The sequence below is a fragment of the Talpa europaea genome (genome assembly GCF_964194135.1).
Source record: "Talpa europaea genome assembly, chromosome: 16".
NCBI classification, from domain to species: domain Eukaryota; kingdom Metazoa; phylum Chordata; class Mammalia; order Eulipotyphla; family Talpidae; genus Talpa; species Talpa europaea.
Window position 1 is genome coordinate 41166893 of NC_140084.1, and position 24662 is coordinate 41191554.

General features: G+C 57.3%; 1 protein-coding gene across 9 annotated transcripts in view; it reads left to right on the forward strand.

The window, feature by feature from the left end:
• Positions 1-24662, forward strand: part of ACTN4 (actinin alpha 4) — a gene marked incomplete at both ends in the record, with an annotated part of 65611 nt that overhangs the window by 22800 nt on the left and 18149 nt on the right. For all 9 annotated transcript variants that reach the window (XM_084257362.1, XM_084257363.1, XM_084257367.1 and 6 more), the window contains 6 exons: positions 18808-18922; positions 19114-19233; positions 20653-20739; positions 21745-21832; positions 23433-23511; positions 24544-24625. In XM_084257362.1, coding sequence (XP_084113488.1) covers positions 18808-18922; positions 19114-19233; positions 20653-20739; positions 21745-21832; positions 23433-23511; positions 24544-24625 — 571 coding nt within the window. The remainder of the gene's footprint in view (positions 1-18807; positions 18923-19113; positions 19234-20652; positions 20740-21744; positions 21833-23432; positions 23512-24543; positions 24626-24662) is intronic.

Consider the following 24662-nt stretch of genomic DNA (forward strand, 5'->3'; position numbering starts at 1 on the left):
TGCAGGTTGGGCAGCGCGGACGCCACAGCGGGACTCGGGCGCGTTCTCAGGGTCTCTCCCTTGCATTGGTGCCTCTGCCCCGACTTCTCACCAACACTGGCCTTGAAGCCAGAGACTCAGATGCTGGCCCTGTGCTTATTGCCCCAAGGCCCTTGGGCAAGGGAGCCTCAGTTTCCCCGCCTCCAAAGCAGAACCAGGAATGTATCTAACCCAAGGTGATCAGATTCGTCGAGGCCATGGTTTGGGGGTGTGTCTGACCCATCATAGAGATCAGTTTTAACTATGACTCTGTCTAATGGGGTGGGGGCTGGGTGGTCTTTCTGAGGTCTCTTGTGGGATGGGAACCGCAGTAGGAGTGACTGGTCGGGGCTTTGGGTAGCAGGGAACCTTTCTTCAACTGGGAAGCTTCAGTCAAAGAACTGAGACAGTAGAACCGTCTGGTGATGTCTAATCTTAATGTCAGCTATTCTTTGAAGAGTGAGTTCTGGCAAGTTCAGGTGCTAGATATGTAAGCATGCAGCATTGGGGGAGGGGGGGCCTGGAAATAAGATTCCTGGAAAGAGGCAGCTCTCTTGCCCTGGTCATCTCAGACCCCAGAGATGGATAGGGCGCCTGTTGTGTGGTTGCAGACCCTGGTCGTTGCTGGGTGAGAAAGCGCAGCCTGGCGAGGTGGGGTGTCCTGTGAGTGGGCTGGAGGTTTGCTGGGGGGCGGGGGCAGGTAGCCCCACAGGGCCCCTGCAGAGCTCGGTGAGGTATTGTGTGTCCTGCAGAACGCCACATGCGTCCTTCCCTCTGGGAAGCCTTCCACCGGGGCAGGGCCTCCGGGGCCGGATGTCGAAGGTAAACAGGCAGCCCTTCTGCTCTTTACCACAGACAGGCCCGGAAAGGCCCGGATTGTAGCTTTTCATCTCAGGAAGCCCTGAGGTCCCAACGGCTCTCCTTGAAGCAGCCTCATTGTCCCTTTGCCGGAGCATGACCAGGTGCTCCAGCTCCGGGGGCTGCACCAGAGAAGCAGCCTGGCCCCACACCCATGCCAAAGTGAGGGCAAAAACCCCTGGGCCCCTCCAGTCTGCTTTCCACATGGGAGCCAAGATAATATCCGGCTTCAAATCCTGATCTCTGTCCTGCCCCCTCTGGATCAGATCTGGAGGTCCGCTGGGCCCTGCAGGGTTTGTGCTCTGTCCTCCCCCGCCCGCTCCACCACGCTGCTGGCACGCCAGCTGCCACTCTGCGCCTTCCTACCTGTGGCGCCCTCTTTCCACTCCAGCTCCTCGCCCCCCTCTCCCCCCGCTGCACCACACACACTCCTTAGGTCTGCGTTTGTACTACTGTTTGTGGGGTGTTTATACCACTACTTGTAGGGTGTCCGGTGTGTAGGGTCAGCTGGCTGGCCGCTGCAGCCTGGCTCCCGTCTCTCTCTCAGGGCCTCACCTGTTACCTCCACTTCTCCGTTTAACTCAAACCATCCTTTGCTCTCCCCACCCCCGTGAGGCTGTGTGGGCCACGAGAGCAGAGACTGAATTTCCTTTGTCCACTCTTACGTCCCTAGCCTGTCCTGCGGGGCGATGTCTGGCAGTGACAGGTATGCAGCCAGTGAATACTGAATGAGCGGCTGAGTGGCCAGCCAGCCAGGTAGAGTGGACTCACCTCCCGTTCGTCCACCTACTCGTTCGAGTGTCTCCCACAGGAAGCACCTCTGCCTGGTGTTGGGGCAGAGATTGTTCGCCCTCAGTCCCTCCTCTGAGAAAGAGGCCACTGTCACTCTCTAGGCCCAGCCACTAAGGCAGGCCCGTCGAGTTCCCGCAAAAAGCTAGCTCTGCACCAAGCTGTGTGCTCTGGAAGGTCGTAGAGGCTCTTCCCTGGGCCACTTCCAGACCCGGAGGGGCGGCCAGCTGTCCTTGCAGAGTTCTGCAGGGCCTGCTGGTTAGGGGATGCAGATTGGATGCTTTTCGAGTGAGGGTAGAAGGGGAGGTGACCCTGTCACCTGGAGAGGTTCAAGACCGTCCTTGGAACAGAACTTGCCCTTTTTCTTGCAAATACTCACCCGAGCTGCCTGCGCTGCTGCGGGGCTGCGACGAGGCTAGAGACAGAGCAGGGCCCTGCCCTTCGAAATGACAGTGTCCAAACACAGGGAGACCTTTTCTGTCTCTCTTTTTTTAACTTGTGCCTTTTTTATGGAAATTGCTACCTGTAGGTCAAATTAACTTATATAGTAAAAGACAATAAAATGTTTTCTTTCTTGGGATGGCTGAAAACATGAAAGCAGAGCCCTGTGGTTGAGCTGGCCGGCCGCCTTCCTGAGATGCCGCTTACGGCAGGACAGTCCTGGGTCCTGGACAGGAAGGGCATCCTGGGCCATCTCTGGCGGCCATTGTTACTCATGGGGCTCTGGCAGAGAAGTCAGCACCATGCAAAATGTAGAGAGAGGCTAGGCGGTGTGGGGGAGCAGAATTCGATAGCTCCTCGGTGCTCTCCAGGCCACGGGGCCCAGAGAGACAGGGGCCGCCCTGTTTGTCCGCTGGCGGCCTTGGCCTTGGGCTTTGTCTACAGCGGCCCTGCACATCACCCTCCTGCCGTGTGAGCGTGAGCGTGAGGGTGCTGGGGAATCAGCCACTCTGTGTCCTGAGCCCAGGCCCCTGGGACCTTCTCTATTAGGGAGACAAAACCTGAGACTGTTTCTCCCTTTAAATGCAACTTTGTTCTGCAGGAGAGGAGAAAGCAAGAAAGAGGTGGCTTGTTCCGGAGGGTAGGAAGGTGTGCTTATCAATACGCCTTTGGAAAGTCCCGCTTGCCCAGAGGCCTTTGCTGGATAATGGGAGAAGGGGAGCTTAGGGGGAATCTGAAGCTGCAGCAGGGTGAGGGGAGAGGTCAGCTTTTGCCTCTGAGCAGTTGAGGCTCTCTTCTGTAGGAAAATAGAAAGTAGGGTGGTGCTGCCTGGCCCGCAAGCTGGGCTCTCTTATGGGAAAAAGAAACGTGCTTGGATATTGACCTTCACGCGTTTAAAAAAGCTGTGTGAGCCTCTGCTTGAGATTCGGCTTCCTCGCCCTGGAATGCTTCGCAGCTCGCACATCTCCCCGAGGAGGCCCCCCCCTATAGATTGCCAGGGACACCCCTGAGGGGGTGTGAGCCCGCACTGCCTAATCAGCAAGTATTTGGCACCTCCTGTATGCCAGGTGCTGTGTTAGTGCTGGGATGCAGGCCGTAGTCCCCACTCTCTTCTCAACCCCTCTGCACTTCACAGGCCTTTCAGAGGAGCACGCACAGTTACGGAAAGCACCCTCATGGGCCTGTCACCCCGTATCAGCGGTGGCATTTTGCCAAACTTGTTTCATCAGCTTCTCCCAACACCCCCTCCCCAAGTATTTAAAGGAAAAGCTCAGACATCACCCATAAATATTGCAGTATGTTTTCCTAATAGATACAAATGTGTATGTATTTTTATATAATCACACACTGTTATACTGGGCTTGCGGACTGTGGCTTAAGAAAAAACCCAGCCGCCCCTCCCCTTTGGCCTGCTCGACATCACCTTCTCTCTACTGCTCCGAGTCTCCCGCCTGGGTCTAGGGCTCTGAGTCCTCTCCCTCTGCCCACCTTTTAAATGTGGGCATTTCACAGTATCCTTTTGCCTGGAGGAGTTCACCTCCCCGCCTCCCCATCACAGCAGCGTAGATAGCGCTCCGGGCTCTGGTGCCGACGCATTTATCACCCTCCAGAGCAACATGTTTACTAACATGTCTCTGTCCCTGTTAGACTTTGAGGTCTTTTTGGAGGAATGTTGATTTATTCCTTCCTGTGCCCCGGTGCCAGCTCCGTGCCGGCTACAGCAGAGGGAAGCTCAGGAGCCATTTGCACGAGTGATGAGCGAGTGCATGTGTGAACAAATGACCTTTTGGCCAAGTTTTAGACCTAAGTTTTTCGGTGGCTGCTGGTTGCGCAGCACGTGCTGCCGTTTCAGCTGGTCCCCAGCCCTTCTCCAGACCCTCCTTCTGGGCTCTCTAGATGCAGGTTCCACGCTGGCCCGCCATCAGTCACCCAACTTAGAAACTTGGGGGTCATCGTTTGACTCCTCCCCTGTAATGGCACGGACTTTGACTTATTTTTCTCACAGACCCCTTGGAGTCTTCACCTTCCTCCCCCTGCTACTGTTGTCCCAACTCAGGGCCACACTGTAACAGTGCAGATTCCAAAGTCACTCTGCCTGGTGCAACTCGGTGCCGCCACTTGCCACTGGGGCAGGGTGACCTGGGAAACCACCCCGTGAGGGTGACTGCCCCCTGCCTGTGTGGGGTGCGCTCTGATGCTGGCTCCCACCTAGCCAGTCTGTGTGTCCAAGTCTCCCCCAGTGGCCTCCTCGCTGGCCTCGCTCCAGGCTCCCAGTTCATCTCTGTGGCTCTGTGAATATTATCTTTCTGAGACTTGTCTTTAACCAGGTCATCCTGAGAAATCTCCCACCACTGCTGCCCAAAGAACAAGTTCTGAGTCCTTTGGCCTCTCTACCTTTGGACCCAGCTGGAACCATCCCCTGCCGCCTTCCCTTGGGGTCCTCAGATTTCTGCAAGTTTGTGTTTTTTGCTCTTCAAGTTCCTGCTCCGTGGAACAACCTTCTTCCCAGGTCACCACCTATTAGAACAGAGCTCCTCTTTCAGGGCCGGATTGGGTGTCACCTGACCTCTCCTGTCCTCGCTCGCAGGCCCTACAGCACTGGCTCCATGTCCATCTCTGCACAGCCTCTTCACAGGCACTCCAGGCTTGGGCCTGAGATTCTCTTCTCTTGTCCTGACTCTCGAGCCCCCCCTAGAAGGGAAGCCACCTGAAAGCAAGTCTATGTTTAGTTCAACAAACTGAGAATTTCTTACTTTCTACCTTTTCTTGTTCCTTTTTTCTTTGTTTTCTTGTTGGAGAGAACAGGACATCAAGGAAATTCAGGAGATCTCTGGCTGGGGTTGGCTCCCACAGGAGGAGAGTGGCTGCCTGCTGTGACAGGTCTGTCTGGGCTCAGGCTGCTTTCCTCTGGTTTTCCCCTTGAGGCTCGTCTGTGGCCCCAGGCCAGACACAGGGCTGGGGGAACTCTGGGATAGGGCCTTCTTATCTTCCCTTTGTTTGTTGCTCCACCTTACAGAAGGGAGCAGGCCCCAGCCTTCTCCTACTGGAAGGAACAGCAGCACATGTGGTGTCTGCCTTCCCCCAGCCTCCCGCCACCCACAGAGCAGAGAGGATCAAAGGCTTTAGCAGGGGGGGGCGAGGGAGGGGGTTCCACGTCAGTGCAACCAGAAACTCCTCTTCCCCGTCCACAGCTTGGCCTGACAGAGGCCTGTCCTCCCCTCGATCCAGTGGGATACAGGGGCTACTGTGGAAGGGGCCACCACCATTTGGAATAGATTTCGCATGGAGGATTTAAGATTTAAAGCCATGATATTTTTAAACAGCACGACTGTTTCTCAAATGGAGCCTGCCTCATGTGGATCTGCCTTATGATAAAAGAGATAAAAAGAGTTTCTGAGGTTAAATTTGAGTAGGGGGAGTGTGCTCACCCTGGCACCCCTCCAGGCAGAGCTCTTTTTTTTTTTTTTTTTTTTTTGAGATTTATTTATTTATACAAGAACCAGGGTACAGGCCAGATTCGCGGGAGGGTAAGAGGATTTGCCATAGACAGTGGGGAACAGAACAGGCAGACTGATGAAACACACTGCTGAGGGGAGCAGCGGGTGTGACAGGAGAGGTCTGCTGCACCATGGGGGACCCTCCCCGGCCAGCCGGGATCGAACCGGCACTGCAGAGGCTGTGGACAGCTTCACAGCACAGTGCTCAACTGCTGCGCCACCAGGGGAGGCCCCAGGCAGAGCTTTTTTGAAGGAACATTTGAAAAGTCACCCCTCGCTCACTTTCAGGGCTCCACAAGGAAGTGGCCCCTGCTGTTGCCCTCTGGGAAATTCACTATGGCTCACCCTCAGGCCTAAAGAAGATGGCCAGGGAGTGAGCCCCAGGCCTGTACTTTGGAGGTGGCTTCTCGCTGTGGGCTAACAGGCCCTTGTAGCCCTGGCCCACCTGACTGTGTAGAGGAGGACGCTTGGACCAGCTCGCGGGGCCTGCCGGCTGTGCCATCACAGTTCTCGCCATCTTTGTCGCCGTAACCCTGCCGTCCCGATGGCCGGGTGGGGCGTGGTCTTCTGTGCCACATATCTGGCCCTGCGACTCCGTGGTGTGACCCTCCAAAGACTTTCTGTTGGCCTCAGAGTAAGACTCACCTCTTACCTCATCGCCTAAGAGGCGCTTCATGATCAGGCCTGTTCCTGCCTGGGGCCTTTGCTCCTGGAAGGTTCTCCCTCCTCAGTCAACTGGTTGGCACTTTCTCTTTGTTCAGGCTCAAATGTCACCTCCACAGGGAGGTCTTCCTTGACTGGCTGGACTTATTTCCTTCCCTGATTGTCCCCCCTCTCCAGTTACTCGTGGTTACGTTCTCCTGTGTTATTACCCCCTCGTTGTCAAGCGTACCCTGCCCTGTCCCCTGCACTGGAAGGTAAGCAGAAACATCTGATCCAGTGCTCAGATGCCCAATACGTTGTCAAATTGGAGCGAATGGATGAAAATTTGGGAGAGGCTCAGAGCAGTGAATATCTCCCTTCTGGGGAGCCAGGGAGTGACTACTTGGAAGGGGTTATCTGATGCCAGTACTTTGGGTGAACCTGGGATGACCCTCCCGGATTCTGTGCGGCCAGGCAGGCTTTTTCGGTTCTCGTGCAGTGCCGGCCACTCAGACCTAACAGCTCTGTTCCCTTGACACGGACAGTCCAGGAAGCTCTGTTCCCCGCCGACCTGACAGCTGTGCGTCCCACCGTAGCTCCTGCCCCCTCTCTCAGGCTCCTCTGGGACAAAGTAGCCAGTCAGGGCTCTCGGGACCCAGGCAGGACTGGCTGTTGCATTCCAGCCTGAGGTTGATTTCCTCCAGGCCCTGCGTCGAGTCAGGCCCTGTACACAGAGAGGTCCAGGCAGGCCTCCCCGGCCACGTGTGGGAAAGAGCGGGAGGTCGCCGCCTCGCCTGGAGCCCTAGCCCCCTTCCCAAGGCACACAATGGCAGTTGGGCTGCACCTTTGTTTTATGAGTCACTGGATCGCCGTCATAAATTGTTATTTCCTACACTCTCAGAAAGGCTTTATCAGGCGTCCCCTGTGCAGTCCGGGAACGGATTTGGTGCAGGGTCAGTTAACACGTTGTGGAGTTGAAATCTGTCATTGTGCCCATATAAGGCAAACTGCTCGGGTTACTTTTTTACCTTGGCAGAATCGCAGGAATGTCAAGGTAACCAGGCCACCTCAGCATAGCTCTGATTCTCTAGGGTCACCTGACCCATCTTCCCTCCCCCATGACTCATGGGGCCTGGTGCTTGTGGCTGAAGGAATTGGCCAGGGGCCTCCTGGATGGCTTTTGGTTGCATGTCTTCCCTAAAGTAAATCAAAAGAGAGAAACTATGTGAAGTGCCTCACGTGGGGCTTGACAGAGCGGGAAACAGAAGAGGAAAGCAGCCTTGGCCAGACTTGAGGTTAGTTAGGAGACATGATGGGTCCCAGCTCTGACGCTGGCAGCTGCGTGGCCCTGGGCAGAGGCATCAGCTTTCAGAGCCTTATCCGTAAAGTGTGGCGCACTCAGGACAAATCCTGGTACACAGTACGTGTTCAGTAAATGTGAGTCACTTGTTCAGTGGTGTTAGGGTCCGCCAGCCGTGTGCCTCACCCTGTCTTTGCTTAAGGTTCAGCCCCTTAATAGTTTTAACTGGGCGGCTTGAGTTGGAACCCCGTTCCCACATTCTGTAAGGACTCAGGACCCCCGAGTCCCTCCCTGGAAAACTGGGCCCACACCTTCATGGCAGTACCCCATTTCTCAAACCCCTCTCCCCCAGACAGAGCAAGCCACTCCTCAGTTGTTCCAGAGCCAGGAGTCAGGGCTGCCCCCATTGCGGCAAGGCAGGGGGCCCCTTCTGCTCTGACGTCACGCAGCTCCTGGACACGGCCGCCCCTCATGACTGCTGTGTGGTCTGGCCAGGCCCCGGTGCCAGCCCCAGGAAGGCCCGTAGGTGGGGCGGCCAGGGTGAGAGTCTCGCTCTGACATTCTGCCAGGGCAAACGGTTTCACCATTTTAATGGAGCAATTATGAGTCAGAGGTTTCAGTCGCTCTTTACTGGTTCCTCCCAATCCTATAATTATCCTTTGGCTATAGCACCTTATTTTGGTTTTTCTTTTTTTAAATCCTCCCAAGACACTTTAAGTATTATCTATCTTGTGTGTCCAAGGGGTCTGAAATGGGGTGAATATGGTTTAAAAAAAAAAAAACGGGGTGGGGGGGTGGGAGGATCTTCCCAAATCCAGAATGATTTCTTTCCCCATAGTAATTGTGTGTCCCTGCCCCCGCCGCCCCCCCCCACACACACACCATCCGGGTGTCGGGAGTAGAGCCACTGCCTGCATACGCGCGGCTGAGGGCAAGAGTGGGTAACTCCGAACACCACCAGTTGCCCCCTGCAGGCTCCATGCGCCAAGCCTGGAATTTCTGGAGTGAGACACCTCCCAGATTGACTGATGCATTCATTCACCCCTCATCCAGTGCTGGTGAGCCCTGCTGGGTGCCAGCCCCGAAGAGCAGGCGCTGGGCAGGGCAGGCGGGCTGAGAATGCCCAGCACCTCCTTGGGCCCCCAGCCCAGTGCTGGGCCACTCAGCGGTGAGGGGACTTGATCCTGCAGGGAAGTGCCCTGTGTTCTCTAGGCCTTCTAGCCCCCCCGCTTCTCAGAGGGGTCACCCTGCAGCCCTGAGAGTGGGAAGCCCGCGGGGTGGAGCCTGAGCCCGGTGCGTGTCTGTGCACCTTGTCCCCGGCTCCTGTTGCCCCCAGCGTGTCAGGAACACAGATTGCCAGACCCTCCCGGATCCACCCGAGCCATGCCACCCACCCCCAGGGGACCCCCTGCTTTTGCCAGAGCCAGAGAAGGCGGCTGACTAACTGGGCAGAGGGCAAACCCTTGAGTCAGAATGTCCCAAGAGAGGAAAAAGGAAAAGGAGCACCAAGGAGGAGTTGGAGGTGTCAGAGGTGACACTGTGTGGCTCTTGGAGATCACTGCCAGGCCTGCGTGGTGGCCCTCTGCTGGCAAGGCCTCTTGCGTGGAACGTGGAGCTTCCCAGAGGAGAGCAGTGGCCCGCCAGGAGAATGGAGGGAGAAAGGTTTGTCTCGCCTCCAGAAGCCTGCGTGCCGTGCCCTTTGCACTTCTTTTCTGTTGGGGATTTCCTTGGATGAGTCACCTCAGTGGCCCCTCTGACTTTTGTCCCCAAATGCCAAGCGCCTGTTATCTGGATGAGCAAGTCCATGGGCCAATTGGTCCCGATTAGTGCTAATTCTAAAGACCCGACCTCTCGGGCCCCTACCAGTAGGATCCAGGCCACATAGTCTCAAGGCCAGAGTTGGCTCGCTCGGCTATCTTTTTGAAGGATCAAAGTTTAAACCAGATGATCTTTAATCTCCCCTCCCTCCCAGAAACCTGAGCTTAGCTGTAAGCCATTGAAAGTAAATGGGGTTTTGTAGCTCAGGCTGCCTGTTCTCCAGGTGAGGGGCCCCCTGTGCCCGATCGTTTCACAGCAAAATGCCAGCTGGGTCCAGAGGAGGCGGAGGAAGGGGCCCTGGCCTCTTCTGCTGCCCTAATTTAACCACCGCCTTTGGAGTGAGGGTTTCCTCTTTTAAAGGTGGCTGTTTCAAGGGGGACCTCACCTGTCTCCTCTTCCTGCTGAAAAGCTCTTCATTGAGAGCTGAATTCTGCCTTTGGGCTCTACCCTGTGGGCCCCACTTGCCTTTAGTCCCGACTCTTATCTTCCTGTGGACTTTGTGAGGGGAGGACCCGGTTCTTTGGGATGTAATCTGAGTAACTCTGGGTTGACTGGTTGGTGTTCTGTGTGTGGGGTAACTCAGGAGACAGACACACGCTCAGATTCGGGCACTCCCCTGCTTCGGGCTGCCTGTCCCCTGCTTCTTGATTCCAAGAGTCCAGTTTAGACTCAAAAATCCAGTGGCAAGTGCTCCCTGCTTCTACCTCTGCCTCAGTCTCATTTCTAGAACAAGGAGAGTGGAGCCAAGAGGTGGTTCTCAAGCCCATCTTCACATGAGACTCACCTGGTGAGCTTGTGTTAAAATGTCCTTATCCAGGCCCCAGCTCCAGGGAGTCTGGCCTTGGCCTGGTGTGATGGCCTGGCATTTTAAAGATGCTCCCTGGTCCCATACATTCATTGTCAGTTGGCTTTCAACAAAGGCGTGAGGCACTCCTAGGGGACAGGACAGACTTTCCAGTAAATAGTGCAGAGGCCACGAAACTCCAACTGTATCCAAGACCCAAATGTAGGCACCAAAACTGTAAAATTTAGAAGACAACAACATAGGCATATGTCTTACAGCCTTGGAGTAGGTATTGTTTTACAGATCTCACCCCCAAAACACAAGCAGCCAAAGAAAAAATAGATAAACTTCATCAACATGAAAAACCTTGCTTCAAAGGACACTATTAAGAAAATGAGATTCTCGGAATGAGTCTTGGGAGATCATATACTCGATGGGGGTCTCTTGTTTCCAGAATATGTAATGAAGTCTTACCGCGCAACAATAAAAAGCCAAATAATCCAGCTTCGGAAAAAAAGGGTTTGAGTAGACATTTCTCTAGAGGAGACATACAAGTGCTCCACAAGCACGTGATGAGATGGTCAGCACCATTAGGTCAAATGCAAATCAAAGCCACAGCCAGATAGGGACTTCTAGCCCAGAGGGTGGCCATACCCAAAAGTCAGAGACCAAGTGGGGACAGATGGGTGGGAATGTAGAATGTGCGGCCTCTGAAGAGCAGCCCAGCAGTTCCCCAAATGGTGAAACTCAGCGTGACAATAAGTGCCAGCAACTACGCTCGGGGGGCCACGCGGGAGAAGTGACACATCAAGGCACATGCTCGTGGGAAGCGCGTGCAGCCCCACTCCAGCCAAGGCTGGGGGTCACCCTCACACCCACCAGCTTAGGAACAGACACACAAACGCAGCACGCCCCTGTGATGGACAGTTATGCAGCCAGAAAGGGCCGAAGTGCTGGCACATGCGCCACGCCAGCTACAAAGGCCTCACGTTGTGTGGTTCCATTAAGAAGAAATGTCCAGGGCAGTCCAATGCAGAGAGGCAGGAAGACGTTTAGTGTTTGCTGGAGAGATAGGGCGTGACAACTTAAGAGTTTTGGGGTGATGCGCATGTACAATCTCACGCACACACTGAAACCCACTGACGTGGACAAAGGGGTGCATTTTGTGGCATGCGATTTACAGCACGATGAAAAATGCTGACTCTCCAAACTCCGCATGCGGTTAGAAAGAGAACCCACGCCTGCCCCTGTAGTGCTGTGTGACGTCGCCTCAAAGCTCCGTGACTGAAGACAACAGAGACCATCTAAAAAAATAAATGTTTAAAGAGGGAGAGAAAACCAGAAAAGCTCTCAGGGGATTCTGATTTATAGCTATGATTCGAAAGATCTCTAGAAGCAAGAAGACCTGATAATCACATCCCTTTGCCATTTGGGGGCTGGGTGGCCAGGGGTTTGGTCACCTGTGTCAGCCCCCCAAGTGCCGCCAGCAGCTTGGTGAGCCCTCAGAAGTGGGCCCTACAGCAAACGGGACAGAGGCACTGCTATGGACAGGGAGCATAGTTTCTGGAGGTATTAGGTGCAGTGAATAAAACTGAGTCTGGTGGTGAGACAAGGTGAGGGGGGCCTTCTGGGGTGGCCCCTGAGGCAAGTCCCAAATTGTGAGAACCAACCAGCCTCGTAAAGAGCTGGCCGAGCCTTAGACCAGTGTTTTCATGAGGAAGGGACCACATCCCCACGCTGGCCTGTCCCAGCAGTGATGCACAGCTGTCAGACTGGCTGAGGTGGGAGCGCTGGCTCCTGGGAGGGCCTGGGGGAATGGGCTGGTTTCTGGATGGACACGCAGGGCCTTTGGAATGCTCGCTGCCCTACTCGGTATTTATACCTCTCCGCCTGGGAAGTCAGAGCTTTTTCATGTAGGCCGAGACAACTCCGAATAAGGCAACGTCAGGCCGGGACGTAAGCATTCCATATTTCCCTGTAATTGCTTTCAAATTGGGCTGTGTGGTCACGGGGCAGGCGTGCAGCACGCCCGCTCTGCCCCGGCTGCCTATGGAGCTGGGATCCCGGCCTGGCAGGCTGTCGTCACCATGCTGGGGGCTGGCTGGAGGCCCACATTGCTGCAACCGTCTAAACTGTGGGTGTGTCATCCCCACCAGCTCTTTTTCCGTTCTCTCAACCCAGCCCCTGGTTCTCGTCTCCTTTGAATCTGATAAAGGCCAGGCAGCTTCAAAAAAGTGCCCGCATGTGCAATCTCAGACTGTTCCAGAGCCTCCCGTACTCCCTGGATGAATCCATGCGGGTGTTGCCAGGGTGATTGCCTTCTCGCCTGGGCCACCGGTAACCCAGATTCCAGAGGCTCAGTGGTCGGGGCCTGAAAGCACTCTCACAGTTGGTGATGAAGCCCAGGGGAGCCATCTCTGCTTTCAGGAACTGAAAAGATGCCCCCCTGGGGCCAGGCCTTGCCTGTGGCCTGGCAGTAGCCTGGCAGATAGGTGATAAGGAGGGTGGATGCCTACCTGTGGAATAAATAGCTGTCCCTCCCCTGTGCCCAAGCCCCGGACACCCTTTCTGGGGACCCGTGGCCGCTGGAACCATGGGCAGCATCAGGGGCCAGGGCAGGCGATGTGCGAGTTCAGCAGGCGGGACGGCGCCCTCCCCCTCAAAGCAGCCGACGCCCCAGCGGAGCGGCAAACCCAACACGGTATTGCAGAGAGGAGGTTTGAAAAAGCCCAGCACCCTAGGGAGCCCTCCCTGTCCTGCCTCCGAGCCCCCTGGGGGAGTTTACAGTGACCGATTCCCGGCAGCTCCGGGCCTGGGAACGAGAGAGGAGCTAGACCTTCTGGGTCGGGCTGTGGCCAGTGACCTGCTAAGCGGGTGGGTGGTGTGCACAGCGGAAGGCGGGGGACGCTGCTTTCAGGAGGCAGCTAACCGTTTTTCCGAAAATCTGGTCGAGCAGAGAGGTGATGGGATCCACCTGTGCGGTCGGCTGTGCGGTGGGGGGCACGGCCCCCGACCCCGGGCCAGGAGCCCCCCCTGGACCCGCGCCCTTGTCCTCCCTGCCCGGGGACTCACCAGCCTCTTTCTAGGCCCCAGATGCCCTTTACTCTGGGCCAGTGGATTCCAGCTTCCAACAGGCCTGTCCCTCCACACCACCTGCCCCTTCGGTACCAAGAAGGGCTGTTTTGGAACAGGAAGTCATCGGGAAGGAAAGTTTTTTCAACTGGGTCAGCCGCATCCCGCCAGGATCCTTTCTTTTCGGGAACTCGGGTCTCCCCTGGCTACCCCTGAGTCTGTCTTCAGCCGTTGATTTCGCATTCGGTGACTGCCCCAGACTGGAGGGGTTTACCTCTGGCTGCGGGGGAGGGAGTCACCGATGAATGCCTCATTAAAGCCCACTGCCGCCACATTCCAGGCAGCTTAGGTCACCTCCTGAACAATGTCCATCATTCATTCACCCCGCCACCCCACATCCTGGCCTCTGGGGGGGGGGCTCTGTGACACAGGAAGGACTTTATGGTCGGTGATGCTGGCCCTCCTCCCCCTCCCCCCACGCCCAGAGTGACAAAGCAGAAACAGCTCGGGGGCCCCTGGAAGCCGTCCTGGGCACAGGGAGTGGTGACAGTGGCGCCCGAACAAACCAACAAGCTCATCTTTCTCTCTCCTTCCTCCTGCTCCCCACCCTGTGCTATTTTAGCAACGAGAGAAGACTTCAGCTGGCTTCCAGCGCGCAGAGCAAGTTCAGAAGGCCCTTCTCTGCTTTTTTTCACTTGTTTTTTCAAAGACACGAGTCCACATCCTTCCTTCTCCCTAGATAGGTCAAGGGCTGGTGCGAGCTCCCGCCACAGGATGGTAGGGGCGGGCTGGGCACGGCATCCCCTGTTGGCACTGTCTGGTCGGTTTCTCTCTGGGCCAGGCCACCTGTGGGAAGCAGGCTCGGCTTGGAGGCACTCTGAGCTCGCCCCCGGTGCGGGGCGGCGGGGCGGGCCCGTCTCACCTCAGTTCTGCTGGATCTGCTTTGTCAGATCAGTACCTAGCGCGCCACGCAGACGTTGTGAATTAGGCGTGTGGCCCTGAGCCAGTCAGCCTCTCCCTGCCTCGATTTCCTCATTTGTAAAATGGCGTTGATAACATCTCATGTTGTCACGGGGCTGGAGGTTTCAAAGCGCTACCATGTGCAAAGTGTCAGAACTAGCAATTAGCAGTTACAGCATAATTACCTGTGGCATGCTCCCCCCCAACCATCAGAACGAAATTCTGTGTTTTGCTTCTTCTCTAATAGGGGCTCCTAGTTGGGCTTTGTCAGGTGGGGGTGTTGAGCACCCCTTGGGTGAGGCGCCAGGGACTGGATCACTGCTCAGAGGGGTCCAGGGGGTAGAGGGTCCAGGGGGTGCCCCTGGACAAGAAAGCCCAACGCTTTGTGCCTGTCCTTCCCCTCGCCCCAACCAGAGGTGGCGGCCCTGGGCCCTCCTGAGTGACACTGGACCCTCCAGCTTGCATTTCTCAGTCACAACCATCGGCATCTCCCGTGTGGCTCCTGCTTTCCTCCTCCTGCCAAGCTTCTCACAGGCCCTGTACCCGCATTTTCTTCTGGTCTTCACACTCGAACCCTGGTGCCTTCGGCTCGGCTTCCACGCAGCGCCAGCCAGTGTGACCTTGGAGGTTGGCCTGCCAGCCTGGGTGGCCCAGCTTGCTCTTCCTCACTCCCTTTCCCCCCCCTAGCCAGACTGTCCCTCCTACAGGAAGGAGGGCCTTTCCCTGTGGGGTCCCACTTAGCTGGAAAGTCACCCTGCTTTTCTGAACAACTCATTCACAAGTCAGAGTTTGAGAGTCACCCCTTTAGGGCAACTTCCCCTAGGGTCCCCTCTGGGAGTGGGGCAGAGGTGGGCAGAGCATGGGCGCTGGAGCCAGAGTACCAGCTGCCAGTCTGTCCCAGGCATGCGGCTCTCTGTGGGCCGGATGCGGCCCCTCTCAGAATCTTGGTTTCCTCTTCTGTAAAATACCAGCAGCCACCTTGTGGGGTGTTACTTCTGTAGTCAGGGAGGTGCTTCAGTGACGGAAACAGCTCCCTCCGCAGAGGGGGAGTCCCTTAAGTGCAGGCCGTGTCCCAGGCCGCTCACTGTGCCCGGGCCCAGCCCCGGCTCGACACTCGGCAAGACTTGGTGAGAGCAGTTGGGCTCTGTCGTTCTCGCTGTGAGGATTTGTGGAGGGGGTGCCGTGGGCAACGAGGCCTCCATCTATAGAAACCACCCCCCACACTACCCACCCCACACATCACAGTCTAAACCCGTCAGGGAGAGGAGGCATTGAAGCAGAATGTTATTTTTGTAACTCAGTAGAAAAAGCAATGAATTTTTAATGTCCTGTTCGAAGTCCAGCTCCTGCTCCCCGGCCACACCGCATGGAGAGGTGGCCATCTGTGGCCAGCCTGTCCCCTCAGGGGTAGCCTCACGAAGTCCAGATGCAGTGCTCCTGAGCCTCCAGTGACAGTAGATGCCGCTGATCTTCCAGAAGGAGAAAACAGGGCCAGGGAGGACACAGAGTGAGGGCGTCGTTCAGGGGCCGGAGCTGCTGTTCCTCTCCCTACCTCGGCAGCCGGGAGGGCCTTCCCCCGAGCACCTGCTCAGAACTCTGCTTGGCTCTGTGCCCACTTCCAGTGGAGAGACAGCGGTGCACGGCGTTGATTTAAAAATAGACCTTCCTCTGACAGATGTATATAACACAGCCTTGTCTGGCCAGGCGGCTGCTAAGTGATTTGCTTGCGTTGCTTTGTTTAGTCTTCACTTGAGAAGAGGGGTGATTGTCCCCATCCCTCCTGCCAGCGAGGCACTCGAGGCTCAAGGCTTGCCAGGGGTGCCCCACTGGCATGCTGCCTCGATGACAGAAGCAAAATTTGAAGCCAGTTCTCTGAACTCCAAGCCCCACCCCAAGAAGATGAGCAAAGGTGCAGAGACAGGGCAGGTGGGGCTGGTGACCAGACCCTTAGGAGACCCGCTGCAGCGAGGGTTTTCTGGCGCCTCTAAGGTTGGCGCCGATGCTGTCTTTTTTTTTTTTTTTTTTAAAGATTTTTTTATTTATACAAGCACTGGGGTGCGGGCCAGAGGCGTGGGAGGGTGAGAGGATTCACCAGAGACAGAGTGGGGAGCAGAACAGTAAGATCCACTGAAATATACTGCTGAGGGGAGCAGCGGGCGAGACAGGAGAGGTCTACTGCACCATGTGGGTAGCTCCCTGGCCAGCCGGGAATCGAACCTGCGCTGCAGAGGCTGGGGACAGCTTCACAGCGCTGCGCTCAACCCGCTGCGCCACCTGGGAGGCCCGCTGGTGCCGCTTTGAGCAGATCTCCCACAGTGTCATCTCCGCGCCAAGCCCAGCCCAGGGGTGGGCGGGAAGCACCATATGTGCCTATGTGCCCACGACTCGCTTGGCATTGACTTTAATACAAGCACCCTGTCGGATGTCTGAAAGCATCTCTCCCGGTTTAATCCTTCCAGCAACTACAGGAGGTAGAGTCTGATAAGTCCTACCACGCAGGAAACTGAGGCCCAAGTAGTTCAAATCACTTGGCTGAAACACAGGACAGGCTACGGAGCTGGCATCCAGACCAGGCCTGTGCCCTTCCACTGCGGGGTACTGTTCAGACACGTGCAGGCCCCCAGAAGTGCCTCGGGCAGGGGGTTCTTGCCCTCGGGAAGCTACCCTGTTGCACCCTCAGCTGTGGAGTGTGCTTGTCCGCTCTGCTGCCCACCAGAGTCCTCCAGGCACAGGCACGAGCAGGGCCCAGCACCCCCAGTGCCTGCCTGCCCCAGCACAGCTTGCCACTGCCCTCTGCTCCCCAAGGTGGCTGGTCCGGTGCCATCTGGGCTTAGGGCACTGCAGAGGCATGTGAGGCAAGGCTGACTCCTGCCCCCAGGGGCCTGTACATATGCATGTGACATCCAGCGACCGGTGAATGTGGCCAGGGAGGTGCTGAGGGCTGTGTGCCCACGCAGGCGGGTGAGCCAGAGCACTCAGTGGGTGGCGGGGCCTGGCGGGAGAGATCCCCGGGGACACAGAGAATGGCTGTTCCTAAGCCCCTGATGTGCTATCCATGGACAGCGTCACCTCCAGCCCTCCCATGGGCCGTGGGCTGGGCCATTTCTTCATGGCCACGACTCAGAGGAGGAAACGGTGTTAAGGAGGGTCAGGTAGCTTGCCCGTGGGAATGGCCTGGCCAACGGTCCAGCCCAGTGTGTTTGAAGTTGAGGTTGTGTGGGGAGGTGGGTTCGTGTATCCCCCAATGAGAACCTGCTTGGAGGCTCACACGTGCTTTGGGGAAACAGGAGACAATGCACGATTGTTTCAAGACTGGGGAGAAGGCGCTGTGCTGAGATCTGCACCTCTCTGGATGGGGCTGGCTGCTCTCCTGGGGCTGATTTTGAGGGCTCAGGTGAGGCAGGAGCAGGACAGAGGTGTCCTCGGCTGAGGGAACAGTGTCCTGGGCAGGTGGCCGGGCAGCTCTCTGCCTCCCAGGCGGAGGAACTGTCCTTGATGTTGGCAGGGCCGGGTGGGGTGACCTGGGCTGCCGACTGTCACTCTCGTTGGGTTTGGAAGGAAACCTTGAGCCGGTTCTCACTGGTGCAGTGTTAATTAGTTGGCCCATTTGTCTAGGAGGGGCCTGTGCTGAGTCCCTGAATGAGCCTGACTGGTGACAGTTGTCACAACATACGGTGCTTGGCCAGAGGCTCTTTGCAAGCCCCCCCAGTTGGCCTCTGCTTGCACCCTGGGCATGGAGTGTGCCCTTGCACATTCCTGGCTGGCTGCGCATGTCCACGCTGCCCCCTGCAGACTGATGAGGCAGGGAGAGTTATCTGGGCTCCTGTGAGAAACAGAGGTGTGGAGCGCTGGTTTTTCTCAGACATACTGTTTCTCCAGAAGGCCCCCGGGCACATCCATGCCCTCCTTTCTGTCTTGCTTCCCTGGTACTGGTGCCTGATAATGTGCCCAGCAGCAGCAGGATAACTGACTGGTCACCACCAGCAGCCTGGGTGCCCTTTGGTGTCCTGTTTGGAGTTGGGCCTCTGCCCGAAAGTGCCTTCTGCGTCCCAGTGTCCACGTGCCCTGCGATCCTCAGACTCCTTGGGGATGGCGGCATAACCCAGGGCTGGAGGGGCACGGCCTCCCCCTTCCGTCCCAGGTGCATGCAGTGGTCTCTAGAGAGTAGAGGACAGTTGACTTGTGGGGAGCACATTATGTTGTGCTCACATGGGGCTCCAAGCAGCTGTGCTTCTGGCCTTTGGGTGGGGCTAGTTGTTGCCCCCTCCAGAGCGGGGGAGAGAGAGACTTGAGGCCCTTATTTTCCACCTGCTTTCCTGCCCCGGGTCACCTGTGTGTCCATAACGGGTCCCGAGTGGGGAGATGGCCTCCTCGAGGGCAGGGACCTGCACCTTGTCTCCCCACTGGGGGCCGCTCGCTGCTGCCAGCCCTTGCTCCAAGGTTGTCAGACCTGAGTTTCAGTCTGGGTGCTCACCTGGCAGATCTGCGAACAACCTGGAACCTCCAAGTCACCTGCCCAGACCGTAGAGATCAGGCCCAGTGTCCACACAGGCCTGGCTCCGGGTGTGGGCCCGAGAGCCCCTGCCGCCAAGCTGAGCCTCCGGGCGCTCTGTGTTCTGCTTCCCCAGACCTTCACAGCCTGGTGCAACTCCCACCTGCGGAAGGCGGGCACCCAGATCGAGAACATCGACGAGGACTTCCGAGACGGGCTCAAGCTCATGCTCCTGCTGGAGGTCATTTCAGGTGAGGCTCCCTTTGGACGAGGTGTGACCACACCTGGGATGGTGCCTGTCACGGCGGGTCCTGAGTGGCTGCCACCCCGGGTCCCATGGCTACCGCAGGAGAATGGGCTTTACTAGCAGCAAGTCTGGGCATCGGCCTGGCGGGCAGGTCCAGGCTGCCATGGGGACCCTAACTCTTCTGCTTGCTCTCAGGGGAGCGGCTCCCTAAGCCGGAGCGGGGCAAGATGAGAGTGCACAAAATCAACAACGTGAACAAGGCACTGGACTTCATCGCCAGCAAGGGCGTCAAGCTGGTCTCCATCGGGGCGGAAGGTGAGCTCCTGGGGTGCTCGGTCCCTGCCCTGCAGGCTCCTTGCCCCCTTCCCAGTCCCACCCCGGCCAGAGCAGTTCGGTCCTAGTCCAGGAAATCCAGGGCGAGTTGGGCCCCTTCTTGAGGGGGGAAGGGCTTTGACTTGGATCCTGGGTGCTTGCTCACCCTCTTTGTGCTGGGCCTAAGAGGCACCGACAGGCACGTGATGTGGCCTTTCTCTGTGCTGGGAGCACCTCCGCCCTCAGCCCTGCCTGCACCTGTGGGCAGGAGGGGAGGCCCAGGCCAGTGGCTCAGGGAAGGGGTGCAAGTCCAGAGGTCATTGCCTAGACTCTGCGGGCTGTGTGGATTGGGGAGTTGACCTCTGACCAGTCCAGGACCCCTCCGGGACTGGCTGGGACTTCGGTGCCCCCTTTCAGTGCTGTCCATCCAGCAGTGCGCTCTCGTCAGGCCCCCAGGGTTGAGCTCAGGCACTCTTGGAGACTAGGTGAGGCCTGGTCCCCCTCAGCAGCTCCCCCTCAGCCTGGATTCGCAGCTCCACTCATTAGTCAGAGCAGGGATTCTGACGCCCTGACATCCATGTTGTCTCAGCTTTTAGAAAAACAAAGAAAACTAATTACGAGTAATGACAGGGCTCTGAAAGTTTGGCCAAGACCCTAGGCCAGAATATGAGTACTGAGTTCCAAGGCTCTACCCCCACCCGGGACCCCTCAAGGAGGGGTGCCAAAGCCTCACATGCCACCATTGGGGGATTGGTGTTTAAAAAAAAAAAATCAAAACCTCAGAATTTAATGAGATTTTCTGTCCTTGCCTGGATCTTTCCTCCTGGCTCCACTCCAGCCTTCTGCTTCTCACAGCTGCATTTATTTTGCTCAAACATTAGCCTGTAAACACAGAAGAGGTTAGAGGAGAGACCCGTGGCCCTCATCACTTTTCATTTGGAGAAAAACTCAGCCTAAAAATGTCCTCTGTTCATGCCCAAGCTGGTTCATTCCCAATCCCTGTGGCCGTCGACCTTGGCACGCAGAACAGCATTGTGGAGCCACACCTGAGGGCCTTGGGCCCCATCCCTCCCCAACCCTTCCCGACCTTCCACATGACCTGGCAGCTGCAGAATCGTGGCTTCCTGGCAGGGGACAGGGGTCGGAGGCACAGTGGCTGGTCCTAGAAGCAGTGGGTGGGTGTTTCACGGGAGATGCTGTCTTCTTCTCTCGCCTGAACTTGCCCAAGAGCTGGCACCCGGGGTCACGGCATGGATAGCCTGAATGGAGGCTTCTGTCTGGTGCTCCCCAGAGGGTTCGAGGGACCTCTTCTTCCTCTGAAGGGGCTGCAGGACAGACCTGTAGGCTAATAACCTGGGGCCTGAGGAGCCTCACTCTGGTTTTAGCAACTGTCTCACCCTCCGCCCCCTCCCCTGCATGCAGAGATCGTGGACGGCAACGCAAAGATGACCCTGGGAATGATCTGGACCATCATCCTCAGGTTTGCCATCCAGGACATCTCCGTGGAAGGTGAGGGCCAAGCGCCTACTGAGAGCCTTTTCTCCACACCCTGGTTCCCCCTGAACCCGGGATGGGCTCTGTCAGGATTCTGGGCGTTTTGACTTCACACTTGGGACTCTCACAGGACCTGGCCCTGCACAGTACTGGTCAGTGGAACCACTGGTCCAGGTGACAGAGGAGGGGGCCTTGCAGCTGCCAGCTCGGGCATCTACCCTGAGCACTCTCCTTCGTGGCCCCCATCTCAGGGGATCCTCACCCCACCCTTATGAAGCAGGTCTGATTGGCCCCATTTTACAGTCAACAAACCTGAATCATGAAGCAAATAGACACAGACTTGGCCAGATTTGCTTCTCCTGACTGTCACACCCCTACCTTTGGGTCTGTGTCTCTGTAGACTGGGGGACAGTGCACCTAACATCCCCCCATACCCCCCAGCAATAAGCTGTTTCTCTTTCCTCCAAGTGCCTGTATACACCATAGGCTGAGAAAAGCCCCCAGGGCCAGCATGAGGAGCAGGCTCCTGGCGATGGCTTCAGGGGTGGCCAGAGCTGTCCACAGGGTTGGGACACCTGGGTGCTTCCCCCTCCCCTCCCCTGAAGCAGTGGCCTGATCTGGGAGACCCTGGGTGGGCAGAGAAGATATGTGTGTCCCACTGCTGTCTTCACTGTTTGGAAGAGGCTGAGGCCAGCCTCAAAGACTTGCCAGGCCTGCTCCGAGTTCTGGCCACTAAGAGCACAGCCTCCATGCTCAGAAACCTGGCACTGCCCTGCCATTGCTGCTTCTTGGGTGACCAGGCAGATGGCTGTTCCCTCAGGCTGTGCACACAGATCTGCAGGGCCACCAGCAGAGACCAGAGCACGGTGGAACCAGGAGGCACTGTCAGTGCTACAGCCTTGCCGTGGGCCCTTTGCCCAGGTCATCCGACCCCTGGCTCTGAGCTGGACCTTCCATTCAACTGTGTGGGTTTGGCAGATTATTTGGAGCCAGTGCTTACCAGCCCCCTGTGTTTTGCAGAGACCTCTGCCAAGGAAGGTCTGCTTCTGTGGTGCCAGAGAAAGACGGCCCCGTACAAGAACGTGAACGTGCAGAACTTCCACATAAGGTCAGCGCCCATCGCATTGCCCAGCCTCTCCCCCACCCACCGCTCTTCTCCTGGGACCTGAGCCACTGCCTTCACCTGCCCTCCTGTCCTGTGTTTTTGTTGTGGGGGTGGATGCTGGCCCTCAGGGAGCCCATCCCTGGAAGGGCCCTCCATCTCTCCAAGGAGGAGGCAGTTGCCTTGCCAGCCTGGGCCTAAGGCAATAAGGCCCGGGCCTCCTGTCCACCTTGTGAAGTCTTCTTCCCAAGCAGGGTGACTCTCAGAAGCAGCAATAAAGCTCTTCCTTTAGGCTGACCTCTCAGTAGGAACCCACCCTAAGAATTGCCAGTGAATGTAGTGTCGGGGAAAATGTCCTCTGGATCTTCCAACTGAGCAAGACTCGGCCCTGCACTCCCAGGGGGAGAGGGGAGTGACCTGAGACCAGCATGGTCAGTGCCGTGTGGGACTCAGGGGGCGGCAGCGGGCAGTGTGGGTGTGTAGGCTTTAGGGGTGGCCCTGAGGTCAGCTCTGACCTGGCCTTGTGACTTTACCCCCTGAGCCTCTGGTGTCCCCCTGGGGTGGAGGACCAGGACAGGGCACACATAGGAATGAAGAATGGGGCCTCACAGGCTGCACAGAGGGCCTGCCAGGCCCTCAGGCTCTCCTGGGGCCCTGGCACTGGATGTTAGGGACCTTTCCATTGTGCCCTGTCGTTAATAGCCCATGGCTCCTCCCCGGGTCTCCTCTGTGTGTCTCCTTCCTTTTCCTGCCACCAACTGGCTGGTCCTCCCTGCACTTTTCGTTCGTTTGTTTGTTCAGTCAGTAATTATCTGTGGAGTGTCTGCTGTAAGCCAAGACGGGGGTTACGGCTGCAGCAAAATAAAGGCCCCACCCTTGGAAAGTCACTACAGCAGAGGGGGGACCACTAGTTTACAATGCAAAAGAAACCAGCTATACAGTTTCAGGCAGTGAGAAGTGTTGTACAAAGACAACAACAGGAAGAGGTGGTGGAAGGTAACTAGGAGACCGCCTTCGTCGTGGCGGCCTCTCTGAGCTGGTGACGTTAAACTTGACCTGGGAGGCACGGGTCCTTGGAGGATCTCGGGGAGAATAATGTGCCGTGTCCAGCTACTGAGCAGCCATCATTTTCTTCTTAATAGAGACCCTCGGGCCCACTTGTCAGGCCAGTCAGGGCGCTGAGGTCACGCTGTGCAGACAGCCTCCCACAGTGGCCCTGGGGTCTCACTTGCCGGGGCTCAGCGGGCCGTGGCCGTCCCAGCAGCCAGCAATCAGAAAGAACTTGTCACGCCAGACACCGGTCTGAGGGTTTCATGTATTTGCTCTTTAATTTTCACAACAGCCCTGTGAAGTAGGTACCCTCATCATCCCTGTTTTATAGACTCAGAAACGAGGTTGCGGGGTCTCGCTGGCCGCCAGTAGGAGAGCTGGGATTTGGCCCCAGACCACCCGGCTCTGGCAGTCATGCTCACAGCCACTTGCCACCCCGTCTCCCTGTAGCGCTGGCAGTCGGGAGCACCCTCAGTGACCCGGGACTGCTCGTTCCTCTTGAGGCCTGGGCCCGTGACCCTGAGAGGCCCCCGTAACCTTGCTTTTCCCTCCCCAGCTGGAAGGACGGCCTTGCCTTCAATGCCCTGATCCACCGGCATAGACCAGAGCTGATTGAGTATGACAAGCTGAGGAAGGTAGGTGTCCCGCCCCCGCAGCAGCCCGCAGACACCAGAGTCTCCTCCTCTGGGACATCCCTTGCGGCATCCAAAGCTGGACTTTGCCCTGAGGGGCAGGTGGGAGAGAGCCTGTGCCAGGGGTCTCGCCCTTGCTTCCCTCAGGGACTCTCCCCTTCTTCGTGGCCTTGCAACTGCCCTCAGGGCTAGCCATGCCTTCCAGCTCTTTCCTTCACCTCCCAGATTCTGGAATCATTTGCCCTCTGCCCTAGGGGGAGAGGCAAGGAATTCCAAGTCACTGTCAGCAGACATTCCCTGGGCAGGGTCCTGATAGTGCTTGCCTGTGTAAACCGTGTGAGCCCCAGACCTGTCCTTCCGGAGCTCCGATGTGGGGGAGGGGGTGCACAGCAGTGTGCTCAGGGCAGACCTGCCACACGAGGCCACACGTGTGTTCAGGCTCAACGGGGATGAGGAGGGACAGGGCCAGACAAGGCTGCAGGGTAAAGTTGGGGACCTGGGCTGGCGTGGCGAGGGCAGGGCCTCTAGAGGAGGTGGCCACTTAGAACCAGAGAGGGCATTCCCGGCGGGGGGCACGGCCCGCGTGCAGCTGGTCAAGCCTAGGGGCTGCTGCTAGACAGCAATGAAGGCTCGTAAGGGAGGGTCAGAATGAAGTGGGCTTCGGTGGTGTCAGTGGTTGGGAGATGGCGTGGGGGTGGCCTGGAAAGCTGGGTCTACTCCCCGATCCCAGTGCTCGCGCAGCTCTGGACCACGCTTCCTGGGATTCGGAGCAGGACTCTGGCTCTGGGGTCTGGATGGCGGGACGTGGGTAGAGAAGAGCGTGCCTGTACCCTGTGTCCTTTATCTGAAGGTCCCCAGAAGTGTTCCCTCAGGCGGGAATGGCCTTCATCTAGCTGCTGTCCTTCCCCACTTCCCCCCAACCCCGGGTGAATCCTGCCCAAAGGACTCTTCCCAACATCCCTCGCTGCCCCTCAGCCCCAGGTCCCCTCTGTTTCTGCACCCCGCCCCTGCTGAGTTCTCGCTCCCTCCCCCTAGGACGACCCGGTCACCAACCTGAACAATGCCTTTGAAGTGGCTGAGAAATACCTAGACATCCCCAAGATGTTGGATGCTGAGGGTGAGTACATCCCTTTAGTTCAGTCAGCACCCTGTTT